This window comes from Herpailurus yagouaroundi, unplaced genomic scaffold (genome assembly GCF_014898765.1).
Source record: "Herpailurus yagouaroundi ecotype Mexico unplaced genomic scaffold, PumYag 67005, whole genome shotgun sequence".
Classification (NCBI taxonomy): Eukaryota; Metazoa; Chordata; class Mammalia; order Carnivora; family Felidae; genus Herpailurus; species Herpailurus yagouaroundi.
In genome coordinates, this window is record NW_024419868.1 from 416,641 (window position 1) to 442,854 (window position 26,214).

The 26,214-nt window shown below is 39.5% G+C and overlaps 1 protein-coding gene across 1 annotated transcript in view; it reads left to right on the plus strand.

Moving 5' to 3' along the window:
- Positions 1–26,214, plus strand: part of FAM120C (family with sequence similarity 120 member C) — a 111,805-nt gene that overhangs the window by 12,355 nt on the left and 73,236 nt on the right. The window contains exons 2-3 of the mRNA XM_040466914.1: positions 17,953–18,199; positions 19,528–19,610. Coding sequence (XP_040322848.1) covers positions 17,953–18,199; positions 19,528–19,610 — 330 coding nt within the window. The remainder of the gene's footprint in view (positions 1–17,952; positions 18,200–19,527; positions 19,611–26,214) is intronic.

Here is a 26,214-nt window from a genome sequence, read left to right on the forward strand (position 1 = left end):
GGAATGAGGCTAGCACTTCAAGAGAATTTGGGATGAATTGGAGGAAGTCAAGTATCACAGAGGTCAGAAAGTGGTGTTGCTTCTGTATTAAGCTCTTTCTGTGGTCCAGACAGGCTTCTAGACAGCCAGATGGATATAATAAAATCACAGCAACTAACAAGCTCACAATCTATTTATTCTTTATGGCCCTGTGATTATTGTATTACTTTATGAATTGATCTGAAGTTAGTGAATACTCAGTTTTCCAGTAGCCTTTATTTGATAAACATGTTCGATGGAAAGAGCATTATTTTGCAGATAGACCTAACTAGGTTCAAGTCCAAGTTCTGCCATGTGGCTGGCTGTATGATTTGGGGCCAGTTATTTAAATTTTTCTATTGAGAAAGAGGGGGGTCGCCTGGGTGGCTTAGTTGGTTGAGCATCCATCTTCAGCTCAGGTCATGATCTCGTGGTTTGTAAGTTTAAGCCTTGCATCAGGTTCTCTGCTGTCAGCATGGAGCCCACTTCAGATTCTCTGTCCCCCTCTCTCTGTACCTCCCGCACTCATGCTCTCTCTCAAAAATAAATAAAACATTCGAAAAAAGGGAGGGGGATTAAAGATCCTCATTTCACAGATTTAGAAAGATAAGTGAAATACATCTTAAATTATTTAGCCTGGTGCCTATCATGAAATAGTAATCACTAGAATGTCACCTCCATGAGGACAGGAATTTGGGCCTCTTGGTCACTACGGTATTTCCACACCTAGATGAAATGTCTGGCATGTATCCGTGCCTGGTCCAGTAAACACTGGTTGAAAGCCAAAATGTACCAAGAAATCATGGCCTTCATGGCGCTCACATTCTAGTGATAAATACTTCTAGTTGTTTCTAATAGCAAGTGTTTTTCAGTAAATTATTTCTGAAAGAACCAAAGTATGAGAGATAAAATGGAGGGGCGCCTGAGTGGCTCAGTTGGTTAAGCATCTGACTTTGGCTCAGTTCATGATCTTATGGTCTCGCAGTCCGTGGTTTTGAGCCTCATGTTGGGCTCTGTGCTGACAGCTGGGAACCTGGAGCCTGCTTCAGATTCTGTGTCTCCCTCGCTCTCTGCCCCTCCCCCACTTGTGCTCTATCTCTCTGTGTCTCAAAGATAAATAAACCTTAAAATTTTTTTTAAAGATAAAATGGAGAATATGAGCTCAGGTTGAGGAAAAAGCAGGAGTACCTTTCCTGTCTGGTGGTTTTGTCCAATTCTCCATCTACCCAAATACTGGTTTGGTAAGCACAATTTGAAAGCCACTTCTTTAGACTACTTGCTATTGGAAATGAGACATTAAACTTTTTTCAGAGAGCTGTTTCCCCCTGAGTTTTATAAATAAGTGTTGCTTCCTCTAGAAATCATTGCCCCATTGACTGGTCAGGTGCCTTTGGTCTATGTTTCCATGGCACCCTATGATTATAACTTCTTAATGTATTAAGTGTCTTACTCTGTGCTTTCTGCCCCCTGGCACTTCGAAGGCCCCAATTCATATTTGTTGTATTGAACAGTGAGCTAGCAATTAAAAGCTAGAGGCAGTTGTTGAGAATCTCAACTCTTACTTTCTTTAAAGGTCAAATGTGCTTCTTTCTTGATTAGTTACTTGGGTATGTTATTGTTTAAAGCTCACCTAAATCATTTCAGTCTCCTGAAAAATTACAAAGTTAACAACTGAACTGGATCCGTTTGAGCCAGGAACTGAAAGTCCTTCTGCTTACAGATGGTAGCATTCATCATACATGTGGAAATGGAGCCAGGGTACTCAGCTATTCTGAAGGGTGTTGTGGCTAGAAGGCTTCTTCCTTGCCCTGATCAGGATTTAATTGCCATCAGTCACTCTAGATGATATTTTGCTAAAAAATAACAATCTGACTAGAGAGCACTGTTTCTTAAACTTACCTCATCATGACAATCATCTGAGGTTCTTGAAAGCAACCTCAGTGTCTATTGTTGGATGAAAGAGTAAAGAAAATATGGCATATACATACAATAGAGTATTATTCAGCCTTAAAAAAGAAGGAAATCCTTCCATTTGGGACAACATAGATGAATCAGAGGACATTATGCTGAATGAAATAAGCCAGACACAAAAAGACAAATACCATTTAATAAGGAGTCTAAAATTGTCACTAATAGAAGCAGAGAGTAGAATGGTGGTGGCCAGGGACTGTCAGGAGGGAATATTGGGGAAGTATTAGTCAAAGGGTATAAAGTTTTGGTTATACAAGACAAATGGGTCCTAGAGATCTGAACAGCATAGTGCCTATAATTAACAATACTGATTTGTGTACATAAAACTTTGCTTAACTTATGTTAAGTGCTTTTATCACAAAAAATAAAGAGGGCAGGAGGAAACTTTTGGAGGTTATGGACATGTTTATGGCATAGACTGATGCCAGTGATGATTCTTATCTCTGACCTCAAGGTGTATACATTAATTATGTACAGCTTTTTGTATGTCAGTCGTACCTCAAAAAATATATATATATATATTTCTAGGCTAGCGCTAGACCTACTTCATCATACTCCTCAGAGTCAAGAGGCCTGGAATGGGAATTACCTTCAGGGAATGGAGGTAAAAGGTCTGCAGGCATAACCTCATTTTATTGTATTTTGCTTTATTGCATTTCACAGATACTGCATTCTTTACAAATTGGAGATTTATGACAACCCTGCATCAAGCAAATCTATCGGTACCATTTTTCCAACCGTATTTGCTCACTTCCTGTTTCTCTATCACATTTTGGTAATTCCCACAATATTTCAAACTTTACTATATTTGTTACAATGATATGTGATCAGAGATCTTTGGGATGTTACTCTTTTTCATTGTTTTGGAGCACCACAAACATCATCAATACAAGATGGTGAACTTAATAAATGTGTGTGTTCTGACTGTTCTACTGACCAACAGTTCAGGTTTCCCTATTACCCGAGACATAAGAGTATTAAAATTAGGCCAATTAATAACCCTACAATGGCCTCAGGTGTTCATGTGGAAGGAAGAGGTGCACATCTCTCACTTTATTTTTTTAAAAAAAAATTTAATTTTATTTTTGAGAGAGAGCAGGTGACTGCATGAGCAGGGGAGGTGCAGAGAGAGAGGAAGAGACAGAATCTCAAGCAGGCTCCATGCTCTCAACCCAGAGCCCAATGCAGAGCTCAAACCCACAAACCGTGAGATCATGACCTGAGCCGAGGTTGGTCACTCAACCAACAGCCACCCAGGCGCCCCACATGTCTGTCACTTTAAATCAGAGGCTAGAAATGATTAAGCTTAGTGAGGAAGGCATATCGAAAGGTGAGACAGGACAAAAGCTAAGCCTCTCATGCCAAAAAGGTAGTCAAGTTGTGAAAGCAAAGGAAAAGTTTTTGAAGGAAATTAAAAATGCTACTCTAGTGGGGCACCTAGGTGGCTCAGTCGGTTAAGCCTCTATTGATTTCGGCTCAGGTCATGATCTCAGGGTTCTGAGTTGGAGCCCCATGTCGGGCCCTTCACTGACAGTGGGGAGCCTGCTTGGTATTCTCTCTCTCCCTCTCTCTCTCTCTCTGCCCCTCCCTTGCTCACCCTCTCTCTCAAAAATAAATAAGCTTGTTTAAAAACGGTACTCTAGTGAACACATGAATGATAAGTGAAACAGCCTTATTGCTGTTATGAAGTAAATTTGAGTGGTCTGGATCAAACCAGCTACAACATCCCCTTAAGCCAAAGCCTAATCCAGAGCAAGGCCCTAACTCTCTTTAGTTCCAGAAAGCTGCAGAAGAAAAGTTTGAAGCTAGCAGAGGCTGGTTTGTGAGGTTTAAGGAAAGAATCCATCTCCAGAACATAAAAGTGCATGGTAAAGCTACAAGTGCTGATGTAGAAGCTGCAGCAAGTCATCCAAAAGATAAAATAGTTCATGAAGGTGGCTACACTAAACAGATTTTCCATGTAGGTGAAATAGCCTTCTATTGGAAGAAGATGTCCTGGGGTGTCTGGGTGGCTCAGTTGGTTAAGCATCCGACTTTGGATCAGGTCATGATCTCATGGTTTCTGAGTTTGAGCCCTACGTCAGGCTCTGTGCTAACAGCTTAGAGTCTGGAGCCTGCTTCAGATTCTGTGTCTCCCTCTCTCTTTCTCTCTCTCTGCCCCTTCCCCAACTCACACTCCTGTCTGTCTCTCTCTCTCTCTCTCTCTCTCTCTCTCTCTCTCTCTTTCAAAAATAAACAAACATTAAAAAAATAAATAATAAAAATTTTAAAAAAGGAAGATGCCCTCTAGGACTTTCATAGATAGGAGAAGTCAATGCCTGGCTTCAAATATTCAAAGGACAGGCTGACTTGCTAGGGGCAGAGGCAGCTAGTGACTTTAAGGTGAAGCCAGTGCTCATTTATCATTCTGAAAATCTGTGGACCCTTAAGAATTATGCTAAATATACTCTGCCTATGATCTGTAAATAGAAAAACAAAGCCTGGATGACAGCACATGTATTCACAACAAGGTTTACTGAGTATTTTAAGCCCATAGTTGAGACCTACTGCTCATAAAAAGAAACCTTTCAAAATATGACTGTTGACAGTGCACCTGGTTACCCAAGAGCTCTGATGGAGATGTACACAAGATTAATGTTATTTTCATGCTTTTTAACACAGCATCCATTCTGTAGCCCATGAATCAAGAAGTATGATTTCAATTTTCAAGTCTTGTAACTTAAGAAATTTTATAGGGCTATAGCTGACATAGATAGTGTTTTCTCTGATGGATCTGGGCAGAATACACTGAAAACCTCTGGAAAGAATTCAGTATTCTAGATGTCATTAAGAGCATTCATGATTAATGGGAAGAAGTCAAAATATCAACATTAATGAGAGTTTAGAAGAAATTGATTCTGGTCCACATGGGTGATTGAGGTGTTCAAGACCAACAGAGGAAATACTTGCAGATATGGTAGAAATAGCAAAAGAACTAGAATTTGAAGTGGAGCCTGAAGATGTGACTGAATTGCTGCTATCTTATGCTAAAATTAATGGGTGAGGAGTTCACTTTTATGGATGAACAAAGAAAGTAGTTTCACAAGATGGAATCTACTGGTGAAGATGCTATGAAGATTGTTGCAATGACAACAAAGAGTTTAGAATATTGCATAAACTTAGTTGATATGCAGTGGTAGGGTTTGAGGGATTGATTTCACTTTAAAAAATATATATAATATTTATTTTTTTTTTTTGAGAGAGAGAGAGAGGGAGACAGAATCTGAAGCAGGCTCCATGCTGTCAACACAGCCTGCTGCAGGGCTCAAGCACACGAACCTTGAAATCATGAACTAAGCTGAAGTTGAACGCTCAACCCACTGAGCCACCCAGGCACCCCAATTGACTCCACTTTTGAAAGAAGTTTTGCTGTGGGTAAAATGCTATTGAATGGCACCACATGCCACAGAATAATCCTTCCTGAAAGGAAGAATCGATGAGACAAACTTCATTGTTGCCTTTTTAAGAGATTGCCACGGCCACCCCAGCCTTCAGCATCTACCACCCTGATCAGCCAGCAGCCATCAACAATGAGGCAAAACCCTCTACCACCAAAAAGATTATGACTTACTGAAAGCTCAGATGATTGTTAGCATTTTTGAGCAATAAAGTATTTTTAAATTAAGGTATGTACTTTTTTAGACATAATGCTATTGCACACTTAATAGAGTACAGTAGGGTATAAACATAACCTTTATATGCACTGGGAAACAAAAAAAAACCCCTCATTTTACTTACCTTATTGAGATACTTTATCGCAGTGTTCTAGAACTGAACCTGCAATATCTGAGGCATGCCTGTATTACTTTTCACCATATACCTTCCTGTATTCCTGATTTTATTTTTACCTGGAGTATGTTCTGCTTTTATTCAGTTGTAATTTACCTTTTGAATTAAATGTTGCAATTCATGATATAAAAATTCAAAAGGTACAAAAGGATATATGATAAAAGAAAAATCTCCCACCTCTGTCCCTAGCCACTAGATTCTTTTCTCCAGAGTTGACCAATATTATCAGTTAGTTGTGTATTCTTCCAAAGTTATTATGCATATAAAAGCAAATACTTATAACCACTTAGTGCACACACACCACAAACAGACCTTTAATTTAATTTAATTTTTATTTATTTTGAGAGAGTTAGAGAGCAAGTGGGACAGGGGCAGAGAGAGAGAGGGAGATAGAATCCCAAGCAGGCTGTGTTCTGTCAGCACAGCCTGATACATGGCTCAAACCCAGGAACTGGGTGAAATCAAAAGGATGCTTAACTGACTGAGCAACCCAGGCACCCCCACAAATATACCTTTTAAAATATGGGAGCATACTGGGACACCTAGATTGCTCAGTTGGTTAAGCATCCGACTAGACTTCAGTTCATGTCATGATCTCAGGGTTGTGAGATGGAGCCCTGCATTGAGTTCCTCGCTGGGTGTGGAACCTGCTTAACACTCTCTCTCCAGGCACCCGGTGGCTCAGTTAGTTGAGCTTCCAACTTCGGCTCAGGGCATGATCTCACAGTTTGTGAGTTCGAGCCCCACATTAGGCACACTGCTGTCAGCAGAGCCCACTTCTCTGTCCCCCTCTCTCTCTGCCCTTCCCCTGCTCATATTCGCTCTCTCTCAAAAAACATTTTTTAAAAATATTCTCTCTCTCTCTCTCTCTTTCTGTGTGTGTGTGTGTGTGTGTGTGTGTGTGTGTGTGTGTGCGTGCGTGCCTGGGTGGCTCAGTTAGTTTGGCGTCCGACTCTTGATTTCAGCTCAGGTCGTGATCTCACAATTTGTGAGATTGATCCCTGCCTTGGGCTGTGTGTTGAGAGTGCGGAGCCTGCTTGGGATTCTCTCTCTCCCTCTCTCTACTCCTCCCCTACTTGCATGCACTCTCTCTCAAAATAAATAAACATTTTTTTTAAATGGTTGCATACTAAATTTGTACTTTGCTTTTTTTATTTATTGTATCATGCTGAGTTTTCCATGTGAGTACATAGAGTTAATTTTTTATGGTCCCACCGTGTTCCATTTTACACATATGTTATAATATATGGATAGTCCCTTATTGATGGGCAATTAGATTTTTCCAGTTTTTAGCTATTATAATAATGCTACAATGAATACTTGTACAGTTGCAATGCTCTTGCTTATACAAGCACTTGCAGTGTTGTTCCAAGTGCTTTACATATCTAAAAGATGAATGTGTAGAAACAAAATTACCAGGTCAAAAGGTATGTTCATTTGTAGTTTTGACAGATCTTGCCAGATTTTTCTCCAAAGACATTGTATCATTTACACACCTACCTTCAATATTTGCGAGTGCCTGTTTCCCTTACCAGTGTAGTATTTGGTAATCTTCTAGGTGAAAAACCCTCTTTCAGCATTGTTTTAATTTTTACTTATCACAAATGAGTTTTATCATCTTTTTATATGCTTACAATCTACTTGTGGTTCCTTTTTTGTGAACTGTTTTCTTGTGTTGTTAGGCTTTTTAAAAATTTTCTGTTAGAGGAATTAGCCCTCTATACTATGAGTTGCAATTTTTTGTGATTTGTGGTTTTTTTTGCAATTTGTCATTTGTCCTTTGAGTTTACTTACATTGGCTTTTCCTAAACATAAATGTTTTATTTTTATTTAGTCAAGAAGGTTGATCTTCCTCTTTACTGTTACTGGTTTTTTTCTCTTATATGTAAACTTCGAAATTATTATATGTAAACTCTGAAATTATTTTTAAAAATTCCACATGGAGTCTTCTATTATTTTTATAGTTATCCCAGTTGAAGTATGAGGAATGGATCTAATTGTTCTCGAATAAATGTCCAGTTATTCCAACACCATCTGTTGACTAATCCATATTAACTGTGTAATTTAAAAAGTGAGTTATGGATTTTGTAACAATTAAATGGCATTTAATAAAGTCAAGGGCAACTGTTACAAGATATGTAGAAGCTGTATCATCCAACTGCAGCATGTGGACCCTTTTTGGATCATTATTTGAACAAACCAAATGTCAAAAAACATTTTTAAGACAATCTTGGAAAATAGAGTAGCTACTGGATATTATGGTGTTAAGAAACTTGTTAACTTTGGTGAAATACTAGTATTATTTTAAAAGTATTTATCTGGGGGCGCCTGGGTGGCGCAGTCGGTTAAGCGTCCGACTTCAGCCAGGTCACGATCTCACGGTCCGTGAGTTCGAGCCCTGCGTTGGGCTCTGGGCTGATGGCTCAGAGCCTGGAGCCTGTTTCTGATTCTGTGTCTCCCTCTCTCTCTGCCCCTCCCCCATTCATGCTCTGTCTCTCTCTGTCCCAAAAATAAATAAACGTTGAAAAAAAAATTTTTTTTTAAATAAAAAAATTTAAAAATAAATAAATAAATAAATAAATAAATACAAGTATTTATCTGTTACATATAAGGAATGAAGTATTTATTGGTGATTTGATATCTGCAATTTGCTTGAAAGTATGCCAGAAATGACCAATAATCATATGAAAAGATGCTCAACATAACCATCAGAGAATGCAAATGAAAACCACAATGAGATATCACCTCATACCCATTAGGATGGCTACTATAAAAGGAAACAAAAGAAAAGAACCAGGAGTTGGTGAGGTTGTGGAGAAGTTAGAACCCTTGTACACTGTTGGTGGGAATATAAAATGGCACAACCTCTATGGAAAACAGTATGGAGTTTCTTTCAAAAAATTAAAAATAAAACTACCATATGATTAAGCAATTGTACTTCTGAGTATTTATCCAAAAGAACTGAAAACAGGATCTTGAAGAGAGATTTGCACATCTATGTTTGTAGCAGCACTATTCACAATAGCCAAGAAGTGGAAGCAACCCATATGTCCATTCAGTGATGAACAGATGAAGAAAATGTAGTATGTACATACAATGGAATATTATTTTAGCCTTAAAAAGGAAGGAAATCCTGTCACATGCTACAAAGTGAATGAACCTTGAGAACATTGTTAAATGAAATGTCAGTCATAAAAAGATAAATACTGTATAGTTCCACTTATATGAGGTATCTAGTCAAATTAATTGAAACAGAAAGTAGGATGGTGGTTGCCAGAAGCTGGGGGAGAGGCAGAAACAGACAGTTGTTGTTTAATGGGTATAGAGTTTCAGATTTGCAGGATTAAAAAGCCCTGGAGATCTGTTTCACAACAATGTGAGTAAACAACACTACTGAACTATACACGTAAAAATTGTTAAGTTGGTAAATTTTATGTTATGTGGTTTTTTAGTCACAATTTAAAAAGTGTATTTAAAATTGGCAGAACAAAAGCAGGGCACAGTAGATGAAACAAGAATGACTTAACATGGATAGTAGCTGAAACAGGATAATGGTATCATAGGGGTTTATTATGGTATTTTCTTTACCTTTGTATGTTTAAATTTTTCCATAATAAAAAGTTTTAAAAGGGAGAGTTTGGAAGCATGGGCATTGTGGACAGAGCTGAATTTGTTGTTTTTTTTTTCTTCAATATATGAAGTGTATTGCCAAATTGGTTTCCATACAACACCCAGTGCTCATCCCAAAAGGTGCCCTCCTCAATACCTATCACCCACCCTCCCCTCCCTCCCACCCCCCATCAGCCCTCAGTTTGTTCTCAGTTTTTAAGAGTCTCTTATGCTTTGGCTCTCTCCCTCTCTAACCTCTTTTTTTTTTTCCTTACCCTCCCCCATGGGTTTCTGTTAAGTTTCCCAGCATCCACATAAGAGTGAAAACATGTGGTATCTTTCTCTGTATGACTTATTTCCCTTAGCATCACACTCTCCAGTTCCATCTACGTTGCTACAAAAGGCCAGATTTCATTCTTTCTCATTGCCACATAGTATTCTATTCTGTATGTAAACCACAATTTCTTTATCCATTCATCAGTTGATGGACATTTAGGCTCTTTCCATAATTTGGCTATTGTTGAGTGCTGCTATAAACATTGGGGTACAAGTGCCCCTATGCATCAGTACTCCTGTATCCCTTGGGTAAATTCCTAGCAGTACTACTGCTGGGTCATAGGGTAGGTCTATTTTTAATTTTCTGAGGAACCTCCACACTGCTTTCCAGAGCGGCTGCACCAATTTGCATTCCCACCAACAGTGCAAGAGGGTTCCCGTTTCTCCACATCCTCTCCAGCATCTATAGTCTCCTGATTTGTTCATTTCGGCCACGCTTACTGGCGTGAGGTGATATCTGAGTGTGGTTTTGATTTGTATTTCCCTGATGAGGAGCGACGTTGAGCATCTTTTCATGTGCCTGTTGGCCATCCGGATGTCTTCTTTAGGGAATTGTCTATTCATGTTTTCTGCCCATTTCTTCACTGGATTATTTGTTTTTTTGGGTGTGGAGTTTGGTGAGCTCTTTATAGATTTTGGATACTAGCCCTTTGTCCGATATGTCATTTGCAAATATCTTTTCCCATTCCGTTGGTTGCCTTTTAGTTTTGTTGGTTGTTTCCTTTGCTGTGCAGAAGCTTTTTATCTTCATAAGGTCCCAGTAATTCACTTTTGCTTTTAATTCCCTTGCCTTTGGGGATGTGTTGAGTAAGAAATTGCTATGGCTGAGGTCAGAGAGTTCTTTTCCTGCTTTCTCCTCTAGGGTTTTGTTGGTCTCCTGTCTCACATTCAGGTCCTTTATCCATTTTGAGTTTATTTTTGTGAATGGTGTGAGGAAGTGGTCTACTTTCAACCTTCTGCATGTTGCTGTCCAGTTCTCCCAGCACCATTTGTTAAAGAGACTGTCTTTTTTCCATTGGATGTTCTTTCCTGCTTTGTCAAAGATGAGTTGGCCATACATTTGTGGGTCTAATTCTGGGGTTTCTCTTCTATTCCATTGGTCTATGTGTCTGTTTTTGTGCCAATACCATGCTGTCTTGATGATGACAGCTTTGTAGTAGAGGCTAAAGTCTGGGATTGTGATGCCTCCTGCTTTGGTCTTCTTCTTCAAAATTCCTTTGGCTATTCGGGGCCTTTTGTGGTTCCATATGAATTTTAGGATTGCTTGTTCTAGTTTCGAGAAGAATGCTGGTGCAATTTTGATTGGGATTGCATTGAATGTGTAGATAGCTTTGGGTAGTATTGACATTTTGACAATATTTATTCTTCCAATCCATGAGCAGGGAATGTCTTTCCATTTCTTTAAATCTTCTTCAATTACCTTCATAAGTTTTCTATAGTTCTCAGCATACAGATCTTTTACATCTTTGGTTAGATTTATTCCTAGGTATTTTGTGCTTCTTGGTGCAATTGTGAATGGGATCAGTTTCTTTATTTGTCTTTCTGTTGCTTCTTTGTTAGTGTATAAGAATGCAACTGATTTCTGTACATTGATTTTGTATCCTGCAACTTTGCTAAATTCATGGATCAGTTCTAGCAGACTTTTGGTGGAGTCTGTCGGATTTTCCATGTATAATATCATGTCATCTGCAAAAAGCGAAAGCTTGACTTCATCTTTGCCAATTTTGATGCCTTTGATTTCCTTTTGTTGTCTGATTGCTGATGCTAGCACTTCCAACACTATGTTAAACAACAGCGGTGAGAGTGAGCATCCCTGTCGTGTTCCTGATCTCAGGGAAAAAGCTCTCAGTTTTTCCCCATTGAGGATGATGTTAGCTGTGGGCTTTTCATAAATGGCTTTTATGATGTTTAAGTATGTTCCTTCTCTCCCGACTTTCTCAAGGGTTTTTATTAAGAAAGGGTGCTGGATTTTGTCAAAGGCCTTTTCTGCATCGATTGACAGGATCATATGGTTCTTCTCTTTTTTTTTGTTAATGTGATGTATCACGTTGATTGATTTGCGAATATTGAACCAGCCCTGCATCCCAGGAATGAATCCCACTTGATCATGGTGAATAATTCTTTTTATATGCCGTTGAATTCTATTTGCTAGTATCTTCTTGAGAATTTTGCATCCATATTCATCAGGGATATTGGCCTGTAGTTCTCTTTTTTTACTGGGTCTCTGTCTGGTTTAGGAATCAAGTAATACTGGCTTCATAGAATGAGTCTGGAAGTTTTCCTTCCCCTTCTATTTCTTGGCATAGCTTGAGAAGGATAGGTATTATCTCTGCTTGAAACATCTGGTAGAACTCCCCTGGGAAGTCATCTGGTCCTGGACTCTTATTTGTTGGGAGATTTTTGATAACCGATTCAATTTCTTCGCTGGTTATGGGTCTGTTCAAGCTTTCTATTTCCTCCTGATTGAGTTTTGGAAAAGTGTGGGTGTTTAGGAATTTGTCCATTTCTTCCAGGTTGTCCAATTTGTTGGCATATAATTTTTCATAGTATTCCCTGATAATTGCTTGTATCTCTGAGGGATTGGTTGTAATCATTCCATTTTCATTCATGATTTTATCTATTTGGGTCATCTCCCGTTTCTTTTTGAGAGCCTGGCTAGAGGTTTATCAATTTTGTTTATTTTTTCAAAAAACCAACTCTTGGTTTCGTTGATCTGCTCTACAGTTTTTTTAGATTCTATATTGTTTATTTCTGCTCTGCTCTTTATTATTTCTCTTCTTCTGCTGGATTTAGGCTGTCTTTGCTGTTCTGCTTCTATTTCCTTTAGGTGTGCTGTTAGCTTTTGTATTTGGGATTTTCTTGTTTCTTGAGATAGGCCTGCATTGCAATGTATTTTCCTCTCAGGACTGCCTTCGCTGCATCCCAAAGCGTTTGGATTGTTGTATTTTCATTTTCGTTTGTTTCCATATATTTTTTAATTTCTTCTCTAATTGCCTGGTTGGCCCATTCATTCTTTAGTAGGGTGTTCTTTAACCTCGATGCCTTTGGAGGTTTTCCAGACCTTTTCCTGTGGTTGATTTCAAGCTTCATAGCATTGTGGTCTGAAAGTATGCATGGTATGATCTCAATTCTTTTATACTTATGAAGGGCTGTTTTGTGACTCAGTATGTGATCTATCTTGGAGAAGGTTCCATGTGCACTCGAGAAGAAAGTATATTCTGTTGCTTTGGGATGCAGAGTTCTAAATATATCTGTCAAGTCCATCTGATCCAATGTCTCATTCAGGGCCCTTGTTTCTTTATTGACCGTGTGTCCAGATGATCTATCCACTGTTGTAAGTGGGGTGTTAAAATCCACTGCAATTGCCACATTCTTAACAATAAGGTTGTTTATGTTTGTGAGTAATTCTTTTATATATTTGGGGGCTCCTGTATTTGGTGCATAGACATTTATAATTGTTAGCTCTTCCTGATGGATTGACCCTGTGATTATTATATAATGCCCTTCTTCATCTCTTGTTACAGCCTTTAATTTAATGTCTAGTTTGTCTGATAAAAGTATGGCTACTCCAGCTTTCTTTTGACTTCCAGTGGCATGATAAATAGTTCTCCATCCCCTCACTCTCAATCTGAAGGTGTCCTCAGGTCTAAAATGAGTCTCTTGTACACAGCAAATAGATGGGTCTTGTTTTTTTTTATCATTCTGATACCCTCTGTCTTTTGGTTGGCGCATTTAGTCCATTTACATTCAGTGTTATTATAGAAAGATATGGGTTTAGAGTCATTGTGATATCCATAGGTTTCATGCTTGTAGTGATGTCTCTGGTACTTTGTCTCACAAGATTCCCCTTAGGATCTCTTGTAGGGCTGGTTTAGTGGCGACGAATTCCTTCAGTTTATGTTTGTTTGGGAAGACCTTTATCTCTCCTTCTATTCTAAATGACAGACTTGCTGGATAAAGGATTCTCGGCTGCATATTTTTTTCTGTTCATCACATTGAGTATTTCCTGCCATTCCTTTCTGGCCTGCCAAGTTTCAGTAGAGAGATCGGTTATGAGTCTTATAGGTCTCCCTTTATATGTCAGAGCACGTTTATCTCTAGCTGCTTTCAGAATTTTCTCTTTATCCTTGTATTTTGCCAGTTGCACTATGATATGTCGTGCAGAAGATGGATTCAAGTTACATCTGAAGGGAGTTCTCTGTGCCTCTTGGATTTCAATGCCTTTTTCCTTCCCCAGATCCGGGAAGTTCTCAGCTATTATTTCTTCAAGTACACCTTCAGCACCTTTCCCTCTCTCTTCCTCCTCTGCAATACCAATTATGTGTATATTATTTCTCTTTAGTGCATCACTTAGTTCTCTAATATTCCCCTCATACTCCTGGATTTTTTTTATCTCTCTTTTTCTTAGCTTCTTCTTTTTCCATAATTTTACCTTCTAGTTCACCTATTCTCTCCTCTGCCTCTTCAATCCGAGCCGTCGTTGTCTCCATTTTATTTTGCAGCTCATTGATAGCATTTTTTACCTCCTCCTGGCTGTTCCTTAGTCCCTTGATCTCTGTAGCAAGAGATTCTCTGCTGTCCTTTATACTGTTTTCAAGCCCAGCAATTAATTTTATGACTATTATTCTAAATTCACTTTTTGTTATATTGTTTAAATCCTTTTTGATCAGTTCGCTAGCTGTTGTTATTTCCTGGACGTTTTTCTGAGGGGAATTCTTCTGTTTCGTCATTTTGGATAGTCCCTGGAGTGGTCCGGGACTGCGGGGCACTTCCCCTGTGCTGTCTTGAATAACTTGCGTTGGTGGGCGGGGCTGCCATCAGACCCGATGTCTGCCCCTAGCCCACTGCTGGGGCCACAGTCAGACTGGTGTGTGCCTTCTCTTCCCCTCTCCTAGGGGCGGGATTCACTGTGGGGTGGCGTGGCCCATCTGAGCTACTTGCACACTGACAGGCTTGTGGTGCTGGGGATCTGGTGTATTAGCTGGGGTGGATTGGCCAGGTGCACAGGGGCGGGAGGGGCAGCCTCAGCTTGCTTTTCCTTCAGAGATCCACTTCAGGAGGGGCCCTGTGGCACCGGGAGGGAGTCAGACCCACCGGAGGGATGGATCCGCAGAAGCACAGCGTTGGGTGTTTGCACGGTGCAAGCAAGTTCCCTGGCAGGAACTGGTTCCCTTTGGGATTTTGGCTGGGGGATGGCTGAGGGAGATGGCGCTGGCGAGTGCCTTTGTTCCCCACCAAGCTGCGCTCTGTCATCCGGGGCTCAACAACTCCCTCCCGTTGTCCTCCAACCCTCCCGTTCTCCGAGCAGAGCTGTTAGCTCATAACCTTCCAGATGTTAAGTCCCGCTTGCTGTTGGAACACACTCCATCCAGCCCCTCCGCCTTTGCCAGCCATACTCGGGGGCTCTGGCCGGTGGGACGCCCCTCTGCACTGGCTCCCTCCCGCCAGTCCGTGCAGCGCGCACCACCTCGCCGCTCTTCCTACCCTCTTCCGTGGGCCTCTCGTCTGCGCTTGGCTCCAGAGACTCCATTCTGCTAGTCTTCTGGCGGTTTTCTGGGTTATTTAGGCAGGTGTAGGTGGAATCTAAGTGATCAGCAGGACGCACGGTGAGCCCAGCGTCCTCCTACGCTGCCATCTTCCCAGGATCCCAGAGCTGAATTTGAATTCTAGTTCCATTTTTTTTTAATTGGGATACAAAAATTGGGAAATAATTCACATAATGGCATAAAATTTACAATTTTTTATGTACAATTCAGTTGTATTCACAGTTGTGTACAACTGTGACCACTAATTCCAGAACATTTTTATCACCCCAAAAGTGAACCCAGTACCCTCTAGCACTCATTCTTCATTTCCCTTTTCCCCCAGTCCCTGGCAACCACTAATCTATTTTTCCATCTCTATGGATTTTCCTGTTATGGAATATTAATATAAAAAGGAATCATATAATATCTGGCCTTTGTGTCTGGCTTCTTGCACTCTATAGTGGTTTTAAGGTTCATTTATGTTGTAGAATGAATCAGTACTTCATTCCTTTTTATAGCTAAATAATATTCCCTTGTGTGGATATATCACGTTTTGCTTAACCATTTTTCTGATGATGGACATTTGTTTTTGTTTTTTAATGTTTCTTTATTTTTGAGAGAGAGACCGAGACAGAGAATCCCACGCACGCTCTGAGCTGTCAGCACAGAGCCAGACGTGAGACTCAAACCCACGAACTGTGAGATCATGACCTGAGATGGAATCAAGAGTTGGACACTCAACCTGAGCCACTCAGACACCTCTGTTGATGGACATTTTGAATGCTCTGTGGCCCTGAGCATGGCATCTCCTTTCTCTGAGCCTCAGTTTCCTCATCTGTAAGATGGGGCTTATAACGCTCACATTGTCTGATTGTGATGATGAGAGGGAAGGTTTCACAATTATACCCAGTAGAGACAAATGCTCAATAAGTGACTTGTATAAGAGATATGCTGAAAAAAACTATCACCAGGGGGACAACATAAAACTGTACTCCTATCCTGACCCAGTTGGAGTTTATCATAACTCTAGGTGTAAATATGTTGCAGTACAAAGTAAGGATTTTTGGTTCCTTTGTTTGGATATCAAACATATGCAGACATTACTTTGCTATCTGCTTATCAGTGTCCCTCCCCCTGTGGACTTAATGTGTGACATAACTATCTACTGTGACTGGACTCTCCATATCCTGGGAGAAACTTAATGCACTAAAATTCCTGTCAGACTCCAGAAAACTACCATTCTTTTATAATTTAAATGAAAAAAAAAAAAAAACTAGGTCAGTTGAGTTCAACAAAAATATATAGGTCCACAGGCTCTAAAGCCAAAATCCAAGCTTTGTTCCTTCCAGCTATGTGGCCTTAGGAATAGCAATGTAAAAATGGGAATGATAACAAAAGTTATAGCCTTATAAGATTATTAAATGAATTAATGTGTGCAGAGTACTTGCAACATTGCTTAGCACATAGTACGTGTTCAGTATCTGTTAGCTACTTTTATTCATATCATGCTCCAAGCATTATCTTGGAGCCCAAAATCAAGAGATAAATAAAGTCTCTGCAGTCAAGGAAGTTAGTGTGGTAGAACCAGTATGCAGATTATTTCAGTATGCTCTAAGTGCAGTGATAGAGGCATGCACAGGAAGACCACTTAACAGTCTATTATATAAAAAATAGTGCTTTCCAGGAAGAAGCCTGGTACAACGGAAAGTATGTATTCTCGAGTCAGAACAGCTTGGGTTTGAATCCTGTGTACACTTATTCATTATGCAGCTTTGAGGGGAGAGAACCTCTCATAGTTTTAGTTTTCTCATTTCTAAAATGGGGTGAAGATTCTGACTTCTACCTGCTGGAAATGCCCTGTTTGGGTGCTCTGTGGTTTAAGGTGGTTCTAAAAAAAAGCAAGCAAGAAATTTTTTTAAAAGGAGTTAGATGAACTTAGAATCAGATTCTTACTATATGTTATTTAACCTCTCTGTATCTATTTCCACATGTAAGTTTTTTTTATCCATATCTACCTTGCTCAGAACAACCATGGTTGTTCTGACAATGAGATAATGTATGTAAAGTATATGTGGCATTTCAAAGGTGCTGAGCAATACATAATAGTTTTATTTCTAACAAAGATATCTTCTGTTATTGTTTAAGGTGAAAACTTAAGTAATATATACCATGTTAATTTCAGTATTCTTTTTTTTCAATGTATTTATTTTGAGAGGGAGAGAGAGAGAGAGCACGTGCTGGTGGGGCAGAGAGAGAGAGGGAGACAGAGAATCCCAAGCAGGCTCCACACTGTCAGCACAGAGCCCGATGTAGGGCTCGAACTCATGAACCTGTCAGACCATGACCTGTGCCAAAACCAAGAGTCAAACACTTAACCTACGGAGCCACCCAGCCTCCCTAATTTCAGTATTCTTTTGAAGAGCCTCACACGACAGTTTCATGAAAGGACTGGGCATTTAAATGGATACATGGATGGTGATGTCTTTGTTTATAGTAAGAATAATCAAGTTCAAAGATGAGAAAGACTTTTTTTGAAGAGTATTGTGTTCAACCATTTGTGATCTTAAATTTCAACAAACTATAAAAATATAGTTGCTAACCTGGACTTCTAACCAAATATATCAGTTTCTGTTGCATGATATGTTCTTCTCTCCTTCCCTCCTAGGTCTTTCAGAGCCTTGAAGACCACCATTTGGAAGTGGTGGCTTTTTTCAGGGAAAATGGCTTCCATGGCCTTCTTGCCCATGATTCCGAGTATGCCCTCTACAATATTCCCTCTTACTACAGTTCCCATGCTCTGAAGCTGAGCTGGAATGGGAAGAATCTCACTACCAATCAGTTCCTGATGCAGGAAGTAGCCAAGCAGCTGGGCTTGAAACGGATGAATTTTCCTATATTTGCTGCACTGCTAGGTAGGTATCCAAAGAAAAGACTCCAGTGATTGGTAAAGTTTCCTCTTCCAATGCTAAGACACGAAGACCAGAGCAATTTAGCCTGTCACTATTGAATTTATCTTTTTTAAAGTCCGCATGACAAAACACTATGCTGGGGAAAACCCAGCAGTCTTTTGGGCTTCTTACTAGAAACTCAGCATCTTTGTCTTATGAATTTAATATAGGATATTCCAGAAAATATTTCAACTTTTCTAAAAACTTTTTTGTTATATTCCATTATTATTTTATGCAGAGCACTATCTTAGGCCAAATGTTTTATTAGTCTTAGATAGCTTTGGTTCCCCATTCAGAGCATGAGCATTTCTTTCCCTCTACCTCAATTTACTTTTTTTTTTTTTGGCTCTAGCACCTTTCCCCTCTGAATCTGTGTCTCAGTTTAGATCAAGAACATAAACTGCTGTATATGTTTTTCTTTTTCTGTTGTGCTAACATTTTATTATGAAAATTTCCAAACATACATCAAAATTGAAAGAATTTGGTAGTGAAAATCCTATATCTGCCACCAGTATTCCTGCCATTAACATTTTCCTATATTTGCTTTATCATATATATCAGTCCAGTCTAGTCATCCTTCAATTTATCTTTCAAAAATGCATTTAAAAGTAAATTACAGACAGGTGATTATGTTTTGAGTTGGTTTTCCATGTACTGACAGCATGATGGTTAATATGTTGTCTCAGGTGTAACCTCTGCTTATGATCCCAGTGGATTTGAGTTTGGTTCATATAACAGAGCCACCACAATTTTTAGAATTAGGCCTATGGCAAATTACTGAAGTTACACCTGCCTGGTTTCAATTTCCTTATCTGTGAAATAGAATAGTATATTTCATTGTGTTACTGACAATATTAAGTGAAATGAGATATATAAAACACCCAGCACTTACTAGGCAGTCAGTAATTGTAGCTGCTATTATAAAAAGTAGAATGATTAGGTAATAGATAATAGCATGTGCTTTGAAGTCCTTTTCTTATCCTGGTGTGGGCATTTATTAAGTCACCAAACTTAATGCTACTTTGTGCTAAGTCACCAAACTTGTCTGAACCTCAGTTACCTTATCTGTAAAATAGGGATAATAATACTACTGGCATGGTTATTATAAGGATGATACATATAATGCATGAGATACATAGTGGGTAATCAAAACATAGCTACTATAGACATTACATTGAAAATCTACAACTATGTGAATTATTTTATTATTTTCTTACCCAGAGGCCCTTTCATAGCCTGGAAGTTCTATGAATACATTTGTACTGTCAGTAAATGACAAATGTACTTTATAGGTAACCACATTCTCCCAGATGAGGACCTGGCTGCTTTTCACTGGAGCCTCTTGGGACCAGAACATCCCCTTGCATCACTTAAGGTAAAGTGCCCCCTTTCTTACCTATAAATTCATGCCTAGGGGACATTAGGTTTTTTTCATCGGAGTTTTGATAGAATAATTGCCTTTCATTAGGCTTAAAATATTTCAAATACTTACAAAAAATTATAATTATGATCAAATCCTTAAAATCTTTTTTATTAACTTTTTATCTTAATTCCAGTGTAGTTAATATACAGTGTTAGATTATTCTCAGGTATACCATATAATGATTCAACAATTCCATTCATCACCCAGTACTCTTCACAACAAGTGCATTCCTTAAACCCCATCACTTATTTCACTTATCAACCCTACCACCACCCACTTACAGAGTTTGTCCTCTATATAGTTACAAATCTGTTTCTTGGCTTATCTCTATCTTTTTTTCCCCTTTGATCATTTGTTTTCTTTTTCAAATTCCACACATGAGTGAAATTATATGCTGTTTGTCTTTCTCTGACTGAATTATTTCACTTAGCATTATATTCTCTAGATCCACCCATGTTGTTGCAAATGGCAAGATTTTGTTCTTTTTATGGGTGAATAACATGTATACACACACACACACACACGCACACACACACACACGCTAATTCTTCTTTTTTAAAATGTATTTATTTAAATTCAAGTTAGTTAACACACAGTGTAGTATTGGTTTCAGGAGTAGAACCCAGTGATGCATAACTTACATATGACACCCAGTGCTCATCCCAACAAGTGCCCTCCTTAATGCTCACCACCCATTTAGCCCATCCCACCCCCCACCTCCCCTCCAGCAACCCTCAGTTTGTTTTCTGTATTTAAGAGTCTCTTATGGTTTGCTACCTTCTCTGTATCTTATTTTTCCTTCCTTCCTCTCTCCCTGAGAAAAAATCCCACACCTGCACAGGGTGTAGAATCTATGGTGTAGCACTGCTAAAACCAGCAAAGGTTGTATTCCCTCTGGGTGTGCCTCTGTCCCATGATGATGAAAAAGGCCTTTTGCTGGCAACTGCATGGTGTTTTGTCCTTGGGGAGGCAATAAACCCTTTTCCAAAAGTACTCCAGGAAGGGGACTGTTCTCTCCCAGTGTGCCCCAGAGATTCCTACACTAGGCTATGCACTCCAGAGCTAGCTCCCTCCTCCCCAGAAATGTGTGCCATAGCTCCACTCCAGAGAAAGTCACGCACTTCCAAAACCTGAGTTTGAGCTCCAAATGCTGTTTAAGAAAAAACTGGGACACTCAGTACTTCTCGCCCCCAAGACCATGATCCAGAGAGGTTTTCCTCTTGTTGTAACTTGATCCTACACTTTCTCAACCCATGTGTCTTTCTCTCCGTTTTGTCTCTCCATGGAAAGGGTTTCCTCCCCTCCGCAGCACCACAATTTTTCTCTTCCCCAGTTCACTTCCACATACTTCACACCTGCCATGCTGTCTCCCTCCAACTGTGGAGTTCCTTCGGTCAGTCCACAGATCGATTTCCTGGGTATTCCAAGTAATGTAACCTCAGTACAGCTCTGTTTGAGGGAGGAGGAAAGCCCAGGGTCCCCCTATTTGGCTGCCGTCTTAACTCCTCTTATGCTATTTTTTCTTTATCCATTCATCTGTCAGTGGACCCTTGGGCTACTTCCATATCTTTTTTTTTATTAAAAAAAATTTTAATGTTTATTTATTTTTGGAAGAGAGAGAGAAACAAAGTGTGAGTGGGGAGGGGCAGAGAGAGGGAGACACAGAATCTGAAGCAGGCTCCAGGCTCCCAGCACAGAGCCCAACATGGGGCTTGAACCCATGAACCACGAGATCATGATCTGAGCTGAAGTGAGATGCTCAACTGAGACACCCAGGTGCCCCAGGCCACTTCCATATCTTGACTATTGTAAATAATGCTGCCATAAACATGGGGGTGCATGTATCCCTTTGAATTAGTGTTTTTGTATTTGTGTAAATACCCAGTAGTGCAATTACTGGATTATGAGGTTGTTCTATTTTTAACTTTCTGAGGAAACTCCATACTGTTTTCCACAGTGGCTGCACCACTTTGCATTCCCACGAACAGTTCATGAATGTTCCTTTTTCTCCACATCCTCGCCAACACTTGTTGTTTCTTGTGTTTTCGATTTTAGCCATCCTGACAGGTGTGAGGTGATATCTCATTGTTAGTTTTGATTTGCAATTCCCTGATGATAAGTGATGTTGAACATGTTTTCATGTGTCTGTTGGCAATGTGTATGTCTTCTTTGGAGAAATATCTGTTCATGTCTTTTGCCTACTTTTTAATTGGATTATTTGTTTTTTGGGGTGTTGAGTTATTTAAGTTCTTTATATATTTGGATACTAACCCTTTTTCATATGTGTCATTTGCAAATATCTTCTCCTATTCAGTAGGTTATCTTTTAGTTTTGTGGATTATTTCCTTTTCTGTGCAGAAGCTTTTTATTTTGATGTAGTCCCAATAATTTATTTTTGCTTTTATTTCTCTTGCCTCATGAGACATGTCTAGAAAAATGTTGGTATGGCTGATGTCAGAGAAATTACTGCTTATGCTCTCTTCAAGGATTTTTAGGGCTTCAGGTCTCACATTTAAGCCTTTAATCCATTTTGAATTTATTTTTGTGTATGGTGTAAAAAAGTGGACTATTTTCATTCTTTTTCATGTAATTGTCCAGTTTTCTCAACATCATTTGTTGAAGAGAATACCTTTAATATTTTCAGGATTCATACAGATCTATGAAGTCAAATACTAATACCCCAGTAAATGAAATAATGAGCAAAAGACTGAAGCAGACAACTCACAAAAGAAGAAATACAGTGGCCAGTACTATGACTAGATAGATGTTAAATCTCACTAGTGATCAGTCATGCAAATGAAATTATTTTTTTAACCTAATAGTTTGGCAAATATTGAAAAATTAGTGTACCTACTCCTTTTGAGGCTATGTTGAGAGTAATACTCTTATACACTTCTGGTGGTAGTTTAAGTTGCTGAATATATTACTTTTCTCTAGTTCTTTCACTCTGCTAGTTCATACCTTTTCCTCTCTCCTAATGCCTCTAATACTCCCTCCTCCTTGCTCCCTCAGCTCATGAGCTGGCTACGTATTTCACTGACAAAATGTAAGCATTTGGAACAGAATTTCCACCAGCTCCTACCCTTTCATCTTCTCACCCACGTGCATCTGTGTGCCCACTTGTTCTGCCTGCCTTGTGTTAACCGTGGATGACCTGTCCTTGTTCCCATCTAAGGCCAACCTCTCTACATACATGCCAAATCGCATCCCCTCTTACTAACTTAAGGTCATCCCTTTTGCAAGTCTTCCCTCTTTCTCCTGCATCAATTTTTCTGTCTTCATTGAATTTTTCCCATCCCATATATAAGCATGCATCCATCTTAAAAAATAAAGCAAATTCTGCTCTTGACCTTACTTCCTCCACTCAAGCTACTATTCCATATTTCTTCTTCTCCTCTAGCCCATATTTCTTCTTCCCTTATCGCAAAGCCTCCTATAGAGTCGTCTATACTTGAGGTGTTTATTGTTCCTTTTCCCTACTCTCTCTCAATCTGCTTTGCAGAAATGGCTCTTGATGAGCTCAAGGTGTTAATAAACCTCGATGTTAATAATCTAATGGCCAGCTTTCAGTGTTCATCATATTTGACCAATCAGCAGCATTTGACCCATTTGCTCACTTCCTCTTCCTTAGAACATGTTCTTCACTTAGCTTTAAGGACACCACTCTCTTCTAGTTTCCTTCCTATTTCACTGGCTGCTCCTGTTTCCTTTGCTACTTCTTTTTCTTCTTTTCTTATCTTTGGAGTGACCCAGAATTCTATCCTTGGTCCCTTCTCTTAGTTCTACCTATACTTTCTGCCTTAATGGTTGATCTCATACAATATCATGACTTTAAGTATCATCTGTCCATTGATGACTCTTAAATATATGTCTCTAGTTTTTTTAATTTTTTTTTGAGAGAGAGATGGAGGGAGAGCACGTGCATGAGTGGGAGAGAGGCAGAAGGAGAGGGAGAGAGAATCCCAAGTAGGTTCCATGCTGAGCATGGATTCAGGATGATGCAGGGCTCCATCCCACAACCCTGAAATCATGACCTGAATCGAAATCAAGAGTCAGATGCTTAACCAACTGAGCCACCCGGGCACCCCTCTATGTCTCTAGTTTTAACATGCCTCTTGAACTCCAAATCGTAATATCTAACAGCCTACTAAACACCTCAGGGTCATATATCCAAGTGGAAACTCATGATCTTTCCCCTAAATCTGTTCCTCCGAGAACTTTCCACATTTTCATTAATCACAATCTCATCCTTCTAATTGCTCAGGCTAAAAACCATAGAGTCATCTCAGATTTCTTTCTCTCTTTTTTACACCCTGCATTTCCTCTGTAAGCAAATACCATCAGTTCTCCCTTCTATATATGTCCACTTGTCACCATTTTCATTGCTACTACCCTGGTCAATTCACCATTATTTCTTGCCTGGATTATTATAACAGCTTATTAACTGTTGGTTTTCTGTTTGCACTCTCCCCTCTCCCAAATCTATTCTCAATATAACAGCCAGAGTGATCCTTTTAACATGAATTTTTTTTTCCAACGTTTATTTATTTTTGGGACAGAGAGAGACAGAGCATGAACGGGGGAGGGGCAGAGTGAGAGGGAGACACAGAATTGGAAACAGGCTCCAGGCTCTGAGCCATCAGCCCAGAGCCTGACGCGGGGCTCGAACTCACGGACCGTGAGATCGTGACCTGGCTGAAGTCGGACGCTTAACCGACTGCGCCACCCAGGCGCCCCAAGAGTGATCCTTTTAAAACCTTATTCAGATCAGTCACTTCTCTAATTCAAAATCCTCCAGTGGCTCTCCACGTCACTCACTCAATCTTTACCATGGCCTACAAAGTCTTGTACTGACTGGCCTCTGTTACAGCTCTGATGTCATCTTCTCTTTTCTTTTGCTTGTAGAACCTTTGTATTTATTATTTTCTCCACTTGGAATTCTTTTTCCTCCCACATAACTATGTCCTCACCGTTACAGGTTTTCTCAAATGGCATTTTCTCAGTGAGGCCTTTCCTGACCATCTTATTTAACATTGCATGGTTGTACGCGTGCGCGCACACACACACACACAGACACACTTGCATTCCCATGCCCATCTTCTGCTTAGATTTTCTCCAGCACTTACCTACATATAACATAGTATGCATTTTACTTATTTATTCTGTAAGATATTCTGACACACTTACCCTAGAATTTAATCTTCCATAAGGGCAGCAATATTTATCTTATTCACTGCTGTGCTCTTGGTGCCTATGACAGTGCCTAGTTAGTACACAGTAGGCAGTAAATATTTGTTGAAGGAATGAATGGTACAGCTTTTTGCCCAAACAATTTTATATAAAAAGCCTTTAAAAAGTTTATACCCTTTGACTGAGTACCATTTTAGGAAACTTGTAATTTAATAATTGGAATGTGAACAACAAATCATACCTACATTTTATCACATTAAAGAAAACCTGTATTTAAAATTTTTTCAAGCATCACAAAAGTAGATAAAATAATCATGTAGTGAATCACTATAGTAACATGTGTCTGAAGGCAAGGGAAACAAAAGTAAAAATGAATAGTGGGACCTCATCAAGGTAAAATGGTTCTGCACAGCAAAGGAGACAATCAACAAAACTAAAAGGCAGCCAACAGAATGGGAGAAGATATTTGCAAATGACATATCAGATAAGGGTCATTATCCAAAATCTATAAAGAACTTACCAAACTCAACACCCAAAAAACAAATAATCCAGTGAAGAAATGGGTAGAAGGTATGAATAGACACTTTTCCAAAGAAGACATCTGGATGGCCAACAGACACATGAAAAGATGCTCAACATCACTCATCATCAGAGAAATACAAATCAAAACCACATTGAGATACCACCTCACACAGGTCAGAGTGGCTAAAATTAACAACTCAGGAAGCAACAGATATTGAAAAGGATGTGGAGAAAAGGGAACCCTCTTGCATTGTTGATGGGAATGCAAACTGGTGCAGCTGCTCTGGAAAACAGTGTGGAGGTTTCTCAAAAAATTAAAAATAGAATTACCCTACAACTGAGCAATAGCACTACTAGGAATTTATCCAAAGGATACAGGAGTGCTGATTCGAAGGGGCACATGCACCTCAATGTTTATAGCAGCACTATTGACAATAGCCAAATTATGGAAAGAGCCCAAATGTCCATCAACTGATGAATGGATAAAGAAGATGTGGTATATATACACAATGGAATACTACTTGGCAGTGAAAAGAATGAAATCTGGCCATTTGCAACAATGTGGATGGAACTGGAGGGTATTATGCTAAGCGAAATAAGTCAGTCAGAGAAAGACAGATATCATATTGTGGAATTTGAGAAACTTAACAGATGACCGTAGGGGAAGAGAAGGAAAAATAAGTTACAAATAGAGGGAGGCAAACTATAAAAGTCTCTTAAATACAGAGAACAAACTGAGGGTTGCTGGGGGTAGGGGTTTAGGGGGTGGAGTATGGGAGATGGGCATTGAGGAGGGCACTTGTTGGGATGAGCACTGGATGTTGTATGTTAAGTGATGAATCAC